Source organism: Plasmodium yoelii (genome assembly GCF_900002385.2).
Source record: "Plasmodium yoelii strain 17X genome assembly, chromosome: 12".
Lineage (NCBI taxonomy): Eukaryota > Apicomplexa > Aconoidasida > Haemosporida > Plasmodiidae > Plasmodium > Plasmodium yoelii.
Genome location: NC_036184.2, coordinates 2072076 through 2084243, shown reverse-complemented (window position 1 = coordinate 2084243; position 12168 = coordinate 2072076). Strand labels below are relative to the sequence as shown.

The 12168-nt window shown below is 20.8% G+C and overlaps 3 protein-coding genes across 3 annotated transcripts; 1 reads left to right on the top strand and 2 right to left on the bottom strand.

Annotated features, from left to right (window-relative positions):
* Positions 1 to 2169: 2169 nt before the first annotated feature.
* PY17X_1252101 (fam-a protein) lies at positions 2170 to 3624 on the top strand (the record flags this gene model as incomplete). Its single annotated transcript, XM_034637642.1, has 6 exons — positions 2170 to 2300; positions 2471 to 2693; positions 2785 to 2854; positions 2971 to 3080; positions 3171 to 3392; positions 3529 to 3624. The coding sequence occupies 6 exons, from the start codon at positions 2170 to 2172 to the stop codon at positions 3622 to 3624; spliced, it is 852 nt and encodes a 283-aa protein (XP_034493581.1).
* Positions 3625 to 4832: 1208 nt separating this feature from the next.
* On the bottom strand, positions 4833 to 5986 carry PY17X_1252001 (PIR protein; the record flags this gene model as incomplete). Its single annotated transcript, XM_022955025.2, has 3 exons — positions 4833 to 4898; positions 4989 to 5834; positions 5972 to 5986. 3 exons carry the CDS (start codon positions 5984 to 5986, stop codon positions 4833 to 4835), a joined length of 927 nt encoding a protein of 308 aa, XP_022810837.2.
* A 2338-nt stretch (positions 5987 to 8324) lies between these two features.
* Positions 8325 to 9399, bottom strand: PY17X_1251900 (PIR protein; the record flags this gene model as incomplete). The annotated part of the gene is made up of 3 exons (XM_022956948.1): positions 8325 to 8411; positions 8497 to 9276; positions 9385 to 9399. 3 exons carry the CDS (start codon positions 9397 to 9399, stop codon positions 8325 to 8327), a joined length of 882 nt encoding a protein of 293 aa, XP_022812776.1.
* Positions 9400 to 12168: the final 2769 nt, after the last annotated feature.

Below are 12168 nucleotides of genomic sequence, written 5' to 3'. Positions count from 1 at the left end.
ATGAATAAGTGAATATATATATATATATATATATATATATATATATATATATAAAATCGGAATTATTTCATTTATTAACTTTTTGCACTTTCTATGGAATTAATGTGTAGCCATTGTGATATATTTCGTTATATTCATTAAAAGTTTTTATGGATATAAATATTATATATTTTTTCAAATAAATATTAACCTTTCTATAAAAAATATACCATTTTTAATATAATTTATAATACATTATTATATTTAGTGATACAGTTCTAATATTTTATGAACTTATATATTTCCATTATTCCTTATATATGACAAACTAATAAATATCAATTAAAATAATAAAATATTAGATACATATATATTTTATATACTAATACACACAAACATATAATGAAAACTTAAAAGGTATCGCTTCTATTTACATTTAAATGGTTTATAATTTATTATGTTTTATAATTATTTTCTGCTATTTTAAATATTACTTAACAAAGCCTTATATTTTATCTTTTTCTCAACTTACATATATTTTTAGACCCTGATCTTTAATACTTTTATTTATAATAATAATCTCACACATGAAATATATTATTTCTGTTCAAATCATATAAAATATGATACCCCCCAAATAAATCACCACACTATAACAGTAAATACAACCAATAACAAAAATGGTATAAATTGTATAAAAACATATTCACGGAATTACCGATTCATCATCATCCCCAAATCTTAAATCATAATTTAATTACTCTATTAACTTTTTATTTTTCTCATTTCACATATATTATCACACCTATAACACTTAAACACTATATCACCTCTATTTTTACACATCTTAATCACAGAGCAAAAAATACAATAAATAATTTAAATATAAAATCCCATCATATACCAAATATATTGATTAATTCCCTCCTTTTTTAATCAAAACATACAGAAATTATAATTGTAATTATAATTATGATTATAATTTTATTTATAATAATGAACGAAATATATCTGACTTATTTAAAATTTATATACTCTTAAATTCATACTATAAACCCTAAACCCTTTCATCGTTTTATTTTTTTTTTATTGCATTTTTATTTTTTTTTATTAAATTTTTATTTAATTTTGTTTAGTTTTATATTTATGTATTTTTTTAATTTTATTATAATGTGTATCAATTTGCAAGAAATAATGTATATCATTACTATCATCAACAATATATAATTTTGACCGTTTAACGAATAATAGTAGAAAAATTCTATTAAAATTTCAATTAAAGTAAAAAATAAAACTACAGAAAACATAATTCACCATAGTGTAAAATTTATCATCCTATTGTTATGATGAATTGGAATATTATTGGTGTAGTTATAATAATTGCAACCATATATAAACAATCCATTTCACCATAAATTAAACTCTTTAATACATAAAAATGTAAAAAACATCCATACTCAAATAAAGGATAAAAATAACAAAACTACTATTTATTTTTGATTGTGTTTCTCTATATTTCAAATTATCGATTTTCATTAAGTACCATATCCATGTATACATTTTTTTTCAAATCCATATAAACACTTAAAAATCCTATATAGATATTTTATAAAACTATACTTTAATTTTAGCTAACTATAAAAAGCAAAAATTTGTATTCCCATAACGTGTAACATATAAAATATTATATATAATTAATTTAATCTACTATTTTAAATATTATAATATTAGAAAAATTAAAATCATAACATTTTTGGTGCTCTATAATTTATGTACGTTATTTTTCTTCCCTTGCAACGAGTTCATTTAAATAAACAAGTCAAATTTATAAACATGATAAAACATAACCATTAAAAATTTATATGTCCATAACCCGTAACATATAAAATATTATAAAAATTAAAATCACAATATTTTTGGTGCTCTATAATTTATGTACTTTGTTTTTCCTCTCTTGCAACCCGTTCACTGAAACAAAGAATAAGTCAAATTTAGAAATCTGATGAAACATAAACATTAAAAATTTGAGATAAAAAAATTCACATTTAAATAATTATATAAATTTATTTTTTCATTTTTGAATAATTATTAATTTTTTATAAATTTCTTGCATATTCGTTTGCTTCTATTTTAAATCTATTTATATAACCTTTTTTACACTTTTTAAATTCATATTTTACTTATCCAAAAATGAATAAAGGATATATTAAGATTGCTTTGACACTTTTAAGTCTCACAGGATATATGCAAAATGGAGCATTTGCAACCGAACATGCTGAAAATGTTGCTAATAAAGCCAACTCCGTCCACCATGAATCAGCGTATGAAAACATCGAAAAATATTTACATATAATATAAATATCCATATTCCTCAAACCCCTCCCTTCATAATCATTAAAAATTCTAAATCTCATTTTATAAATTAATTTCTTTCTTTTGTTTTACCCATTAAAAATAATCTCATTTTCACCAATAATATTTCGAATCCAAGATTTGACAAATACAAAGACATGGCATGTTATAGTATTTATGAAAATTTAGTAGCAATAGATCATGCAAACAATACTTCAGAACTATTAATAAAACTTTCTGAGACTAGTACAGACGATTATTCGACCCATCCCACAGAAAATGGAGATAAAATTATATATTCTAAGAAAATTGGAAATATGGATATTGGAAGACTTCATCTTACGATCCCATCTGCCTCTAACGTATCAAATACCAAACAATATTTAACATATAAAAATAACTTCAAATTAAATAATCATTATTATATATATCCATATTTTTATTTTTCATTAGTACTATGACGTAATAGAGGAACTCTGGGATTTCAATGATACCCAAAAATATAATTACAAGTTTATTAAGGGTACATAAAAAATAATCAATAAATTTAATATCTCTTATCACTATTTACGCATCTTTCATTTTACTATTCATTGTCTATTATTTTCATTTATATCTCCAAAATAATCATATTGTTAGGAAGTCTTGCTCGTGTATACTCCAAAGATTTAATCATCTTTGAAAAACTTAACATAGATCCTAAATATGTACCCTTCGTAAAAAAATATGTTTTAGCCGCAAAAGTTAAAGTAAGGGAATTTTTTTTCCATTATTCATATTATTATATATATTATACATTAATTTACATAATACATATATTTTTTTTATTCATTTTGTAGCATTCAAATGACACAACTGTAATTCTTTGTCCTTCAAGAGCTCTAAATTATCTCGGTAAAATTGATGATGAACCTAATATGAAAGAAATATTAGAAAATACACAATTAATCGAAACTGAAATAGATCCTGAGGAAGCATTAATCAAATTGGGTACTAACATATCCGGATTTGTAATTAAAAAAGTGGAAAATGATCAAGTTGATGTTACTTATATCAACGCTGTAAGCAATCTCAAAAAATAATAATTTTTTTCTCATTTTACCATTTATCGAAAATCTACTTTATAACTCATATATTTTATGACATTCACACACAAAATATTGACATATTTTATATATTTATCCATTTTTTTCGTAGATTTATGATGATGGAAATTCTACAAAGTATTTCTACGATAAAAAAGAGAGATATCACGCATATATGAATATCCTAAGCTTAACACAACGTATTTGATCGAGTAAACAACAATATACCCCAACTATAACTCTTTCAACACTTTAATATTGAGATACATATTTTAATAAAATTAATTTATAATTATCCGTAATTCCTATTTAAATTCCCATCACAACATTTTTTTTGTTTTAAAAATTATTATTTAGTATGTAGTTTCTCCTTCCGTACTTTTATTATTATCATAAAACTTAAAACTTTTTAGTAATTAATTGTATATCAATATACTTATCATTTACTTTGTCCACTCAAATATAAAATACTGTATGTATAAATATAACTTAAATATATATCTATATTTGTTGATTGTCTATTATAATAATATGCAATATATTTAATTAATATTAAAAATAAACGACCGTCTATTTTAAATTATAATGTAAATAATCTATTAAAACACATTTTATTATAATTTTATACATTCATATATAACATATGTTACAACTTTATATAGGATTCATATATTAAATTCAAATAACTCTCCCATCAAATAAATCAAATGTCTTTATATTGTGGTACGTATACATCAATTGAGCCTTAAACTCCAATTAACACTTCTTATATAAAAGAAATTATGATACATTTAATAAGAACTCTTAAATGTATTTACCACCAATTTAACAATAAAACATAAAAATACATAATTCAACACATTTACCATTAAGTTATACTAACACGAAATCCAAATCATATAATTTATCAAAATATATTACTTTATTCCTTTTGATAAGCATCTTCATCCTAACTTTTTCTCTTACATATTTAGACTGAATAGAAATCATAAAAAATCCAACTTATCCTATACATATTTTTAATAACTTCTTTATTATATATACATTTAAAACAAATCTTTAAACTAATAAATGTTATCAAATTATAAAAAAATATAAAAAATTATTAAAAATTATTCAAAATTAAATGCAATATAATACTTAACCCGAATATGGGGTCCACAAAGAAAATCCAGACCCACAACATAAAAACTATATAAAAATTATACAAAAACAGTATAAAAATATTATAACTATACATATATAACATTATATATTATTGGTTATACTATTTAATTATTCTTATATACCCAATAATTATGTTCAAAAATTATGGTGAAAAATTATTTATTTTCAAATAGACAATTTCTTAATATATATCAATCATTATTAATCTTCGAATCATATATTAATGAATCATTTTCTTCATTATATTTTTTAGTTTTTTAGTTTTTCTCTTAAATGTTGTTTTGGGGTTCGTTTCCGAAATCCAAATAACGAATACTAATATAAAAATGGTAAACATATTATATATTTTTTGATATTCGCATATAAGTAATCGAAAAAATAATTTATAAATTCCTTATTATTTACCTTATAAAAAATTCCCAAGAATATTGGTATTGCAACAATTATCGATAAAACTGGAATTAATTTGTTTGTTATCGACGAACTTGATGATGTAACTTCAGAACTCGATTCAGAACTTTGCACACCAGTTTCTTTTGTTTTTGTCGATGTAGGGGATGGAATTTTGTCACTATCATCTCTATTATCATCACAATACTCTTTTAAATTATTATAATCATTTAATAATGTAGACAATACTTGACAATAGACTTCATCTTTAATATTATCAGAAACATTATTAAGTTCATTATATTTTTTAATAAATTCATTATTATCATCCAAATCATTCTTGCAATTTTTACTGTCATCACCAAGTTTTTTATACAAGTTACATAATGATTTAAATGCTTCATAAAATTTAGACATATTTTCAATATTAATGTCCAACAATTTCTTTTTTTTATCTATGATTTCCTTATAATTTTGATAACCTATATTACTATTTAATGAATTACTACAATCTACATCACCTTGTTTACAACTAGTATAATGCGTATTATTTTCTATATATTTTTTGTAAAAATCATTTAGATCCGTGATTTCGTTATACGTCTTTTGATTTAGTTTATAACTTAACCATATGATAATGTATTGAACTGTACTGATATTTTTTTTATTTTCCACAAACAATTGCTCAAACAACCATAAACATCCAGCATTTATATTATCAAGATCATTCTTACATTCTTTTCCCTTTGATTCTCCATTAGAGCAATAATTCATAAAATTCCCTAAATTATTAATATCACTAGTTGTAGAATTGCTTGAGTCATCGGGTAAATAGTTTCTCAATGTATCAAACTGTTCACACTAAGAAACCATTTAAAAAAATATAATAAAAATATATATTAATGAAATTCTTATAAAATAAAATTTAATGAATTTTATAGGCAATATAATATCAACAAATACAAGGAAAAGCAAATTTTATTAAAAAATGCAGATACCAGGGTTTTATCCATTGCAATTTTATTTTGTTTATAATATGTAGATTATGTAACATCATATTATTTTATATTTTTTACGCTTAATAAATGGCAAAATAATTGAACTATAATATAAAATTATCTGTAATTGATCATGTTATTATCATTTTTAATATTAATTTAAAGATAATATGGAACAATATAATAACTTTACGGTAGTTAGATAAATTATCGTGTTCTGGGGATGTTTAATACATGTTTTACCATATTTGTATAGATACAATTTTACATTAATTGGTATCCTTAATAACACTCATATGAGCATTATTATAAAAATTAAAGCAACAATGTAACGAGTTAAAAATACATTTCTTATACACATACTTTCATATGGAAAATAAACAACGCCATATTTTTTGTTTAATAAACGGTACCCCAAAACTAATATACTGAAAAAATCGAAACAATTAAGAAACCCATTATTACTATAATCCTTAAAGTATATAAATAGTTATTTTTTTAAATACATTAAATACATATATACTTGTTTCTATTACTATATACCATGTTTTATTAAAACTATAGTATTTTCAAAATAAATTGCATTTTTCCCTTTTTTAATTGCATATACTTAAATTTATATTGTTTTTATTTAATATATATCCATTCCAATTATAGTTAACATTTTCAATAACTTTATTTTTATTCCTATATACTTCAATTTATAAATATTTTTTATTGTGTAATTTTATAATACATTTTCCCATCGTTTCCATTCTTTAAAACACCAATTAGCACTGAGGCCGTATTTATAAGCTTAAATAACTCTTTGAATTTAAATAGTTTTTAAAATCATACATAGTAGATATTTAATATTAACACATAAATAAGTATTGATACAAATTTTAAAGTATAATATAAAACTATGTTTGATTAGGTTGTTATATTGCACTTTAAGAGGGGAGAGATAAGATATATTTTCTCTTTCAGTGTATAAATTTATATAAATATTCTTTAAATGCTCTACATTGTTCATTTTTATCTTATATATTATATTGTTATAGTTATCAATGTATATACAATAAAATCATTTATTAAAAATTCTATATTTTATGAGTTCTATGGTAAAACAATTATAATATAATATGGAATAATAAAAGGAAATTTAACGTTGATTGAGTCTTTAATACTTTCTCCATTGATCCAGATTTTTATAATATAAAACTACAAATTCCAAATTGGATCATTAACAAATATATAATGTATTATTATGTCTTTTCGATAATATTAACATTTAATTATATGAAGGTTTCACAATATAACAATATTTCTATATTAGTTATTGGTAGAGTATTTTATTATATTATATATATAGATATATAATAATAACTCTAATTCTGTTTATCATATTATTTATGATTATTAGAAAAAAATATAATATTAAACTTTATTAATATACTTATACTTTTTCAATTAACTCTTATAATATATTTCCAATTTATATATACTTAAAAACTATGAAGTTTAAAAATTAATAATGGTTAATCTATTATTATACCTTATGATTAATAAATTAAAGCGTATAAAGCAACTTATATTAATAATAATTAATTTTAATACAAATATAAAGGAAATAAAAAAATAGTAACTACAATTAAAATTTAAAAATATTATATATATAGTGCGATTTTTTATGTATTACTAAACATGTAGAAGCATAATAATATTTTATAGACTATGTTGTCGATTTTCGATCGATATTCCATGCATCTATATTTTATGAACATCTATTATTACAGTTCAGTTGGATAACATGATTTAAATCAAAATAAATATGATACAAATCATAAGTTTTACTAAATAAAATTTTCATAAAATAAAGAAACACATTATGATATGCATAATTTAATATAGCTCTGGGTTATCAAGGCTTATATAATAGCCAATTATTATATTCCATAATACGGCTTCATATGCAGTCAATATATATATTAATATATACAATATAAACATTTAATTTTAATCATATTAAATCGACATGAATATTCACTTGTATATATTATACTTTATGGGAAATATGGTATGTGGCCTCTTTCATATTATATTATTCCCTTTTGGCTGCATATTTGGACTTTTGAATTTCATCTTTGATTAAACATACGGAAATGGTACATATATTTAATTAGTGTTTAAATTATAAAAAATTAAATGCAATATAATACTTAGACTAACCCCGATATGGGCTCCATAACATAAAAACTATATAAAAATTATGCAAAAATCGTGACCAAAAATTACTTCCAAATAGACAGTTTCTTAAAATATATAAATAATTATTACTTTACTAAAATAGTCACTCTCTTCGAATCACATATTAATGATTCATTTTCTTCTTTATTTTTTTTATTTTCTCTCTTAAATGTTGTTTTTGAGCTCGTTTCCGAAATCCAAATAACGAATACTATTAAAATTTTAAAAAACGTATGATTTTTTTTAACGTTTACATATATATAATTAAAATAATTTTTTAATTCCTTATTATTTACCTTATAAGAAATTCCCCAAAAAAATGCTATTGCACCAAATATTGATAAAACTGTAAATAATCTTTTTCCTATCGACGAACTTGATGATGTATCTTCAGATGTTAGTGCAGAAATTTTTGATTCTATCTCTGAAAAAGATGGAATATTGCTACATTGCTTATTTAAATTATTATAATCACCTAATAAAGCGGGCATTATTTGAAGATGTATGGCACTTTCATTATTATATTTATTGCTTAAATCTGTGTATTTTTGAACAAAACTAGTAGCATCATTTGATAGTGTTTCGCCTGTTTGATTCTTTGCAACACTACCATACATATTACATATTAATTTGGATGCATCATAAAATTTAGAAAGATCTTTAATATCAGTATTCAACAAATCTTTATGTTTCTCTATGAATTCATCAAAACTTGTAAATCTAATGGAATCACTATTAAAATTACCATATTTGCCACCATTTTTTACATGATTAGTATAAAAATCGTTTATTGTGGTGAATGTTTTCTCTGTGTTCTGATTTAATTTGTAACTTAACCATAAAATAATATATAGAAAAAATGGTTCGTTATAGTTTATAACACCACTTTTAGTTGGGTATTTAGTAAAATATTCTCCAAGTAACCATAAAAATCCAATCGCAATCTGTTCGAGTTCAGTATTGCAGCTTTTATTAGGGCAGTACTTTTGGAAATCTTGAATTTCGTTAAATTCAATTTTTGCGTTTCCACTTAATTCATCGGGTAAACGCATCCTCAAAAGATTTAATTTTCCACACTAAAAAACCATTTAAAAAAAATTGATAAAAATATGTATTATGAAAATTTTATTAAAATAAAACTTAATGAAGTTTATAGGAAATATAATATCAAAAAATGTATATACCAATTCATCATTCATTATGATGGAATATAATTTATAATCTCTAGGTTAAGGGGATATCATATTAGTTTCATATATATATACTAAAATAGGTAATACAATTATTTAACCCTATATACAGCAATTATCTGTAGGTAAAAATGCTTTTATTATTGTTAATATCAATTTAAAGATAATATGGAACAATATATACTTTTTGGTAGTTAGATAAATTGCCTTATTTTGGGGAATCTTTAATACATTTATTATCATATGTATATATAATGCAATTTTACATAAATTGTTATCCTTAATAACATTTATATGAGCATTATTACAAAAATTAAAGTAACATTGTAATGAATTTAGAATATATCTCCTTATACATATGATTTAATATAGAAAATAAACAACTTCCTAAAACTTAAATACTGTATAAATTTTAAAAATAAAAAATTTTATTATTACTATAATCCTTAAAAGTATATAAATAATCATTTTCTAAAATATTTTAAATATCTATATACTTGTTTCTTATAATATATAATACAGTTTTTTCTAAAATTATAACATTTATAAAATAAGTTGTATTGCTCTCTTTTTTAATTGCATATAAATAATTTTAATATTATTTTATTTAATATAGATAACTTTACAATATACGTTAATGAGTCCAATAACTTTATTTTTATTCTTATATAATTAAATTTAGAAATATATCTTATTTGATAATTATATAATATATTTTGCACATATTTCCCACGGTTTAAAACGAGAATTAGCATTGGACCCGTATTTATAAGCTTATATAAGTATTTTAATGCATATTGTTTTTAAAATAATACTTAGTAAATATTAAATATATAACACATAAATACGTATTGATGAAAATTTTTAAGTATAATAAAAAATTATGTGTATTAGGTTGGTATATTGCACTTTGAGAGGAGAGATAAGGGAAGTATGATTTTTTAAGACAAGGATGTAGCCATATAAAATTTACTTATTCTACATAGTTTAATTATATTTTATACCTTTAAACCTTTTAACTCATGTATGTATATATTAAAATTATTCATTAATAATAACTTAGAATTATTAATTTTCTAAATATATGGTTTACTTTTGTATTTATAATAAACTATATTTTTAAGAAAACTATAAAATTATTAATATTATTTTTCTTGGTAGTGTTAATTCTAATATTATCGCATTAATGCATACTTAAATAAATGTTATAATATTTCATTTAATATTGCATGTATACAATTTTAGTCTTATTACAAGTTTAATAATATATATAATTAATATATATCAACGTATTTGAATCAAATGAATTTAATGATTTGTTCGTATTTAATACTTTATTTATCGTTATTACTATTATTATTGTTACTGCTAGATCACTGTATAGTACAACGGAATAATTAATTCCCTTAATATAAATACTTTAAATCAATGTATGATATGTCCGTGATTCATTGTTTAAAGTATAACATTTTGTAACATATATACTACCTCGTAAAACAATATATTTATAATACATATTTATTAATTTATATATGATAACCTAATAAAAATAACATTATTTCAAATTAAATTAATTATTATTTGCCTTTTCGATAAAATTAATATTAACATTTAATTATATGAAGCTTTACAATAAAACAATATTTCATTATTAGTTATTAGTAGAGCATTTTATTAAATTATATGCATAGGTATATAATAATAACGCTATTCTATCTATCATATTATTTATAATTATTATAACAAAATATGATATTAAATACTATTAATATGATTATATTTTTTTAACTATTTTAAATATAATATATTTCTAATTTATATATACTTCAAAACTATAAAGCTTAAAATAAATAGTGATTAATCTAATATTATATCTTTATAGTAAATAAATTAATGTATATAGAACTATTTCCATAATTTGAATTTAAAACCGTAATATAAATATAAATAAATGATATTATATATAATCGAAAGTTAAAAGGATAGTATGTCTATATCTATAATATAATTTTTTATTAATATACATATTTTTATTGATTATTAAAAATGTTAGATGCATAAAATGCCTTTTATAGATAACGCTGTATTATCGAATCTCGATCGATAATTTATGATTATCTATTATATATTGGTAATATGGTTAATTAATCTTAAAAACACACATATTTATATGAAGGTATATTGTAACGTAGGCAATTGTTCCAAATAAATCATCTTATAATTGATACCCAATCTCATATATAATACTATTATTACAGTTCAGTTGGCGTAATATAATTTAAATTAAAACAAATATGATACAAATAATAAGTTTATTAAATAAAATATTTCATAAAATAAATAAATATATTGCGTACTATGATATGCATAATTCAATATAGCTCTGGGTTAACAAGTCTTATATAATAAATAATTATGATATATCATAATATGAATTAATATATCCAATATAAACATTTTATTTTAATCATATAAAATCAGCATGAACACTCAATTATATATATTATGATTTATGAAAAGATGTTATGTGACTCCTTTCATATTAGCTTATGCCCATTTTTGGGTGCATATTTAAACTTCATTTCGTGAGTAAACATATGGGATGGTATATATATTTAATTAGTGTTCAAATTGTAAAAAATTAATACAACATAATAATTAACCCTAACCCGAACATGGTTTCCACAAATACAACCCTGACCCATAACATAAAAACTATATAAAAATTATGCAAAAATTACTTCCCAATATACAGTTTCTTAAAATATATTAATCATT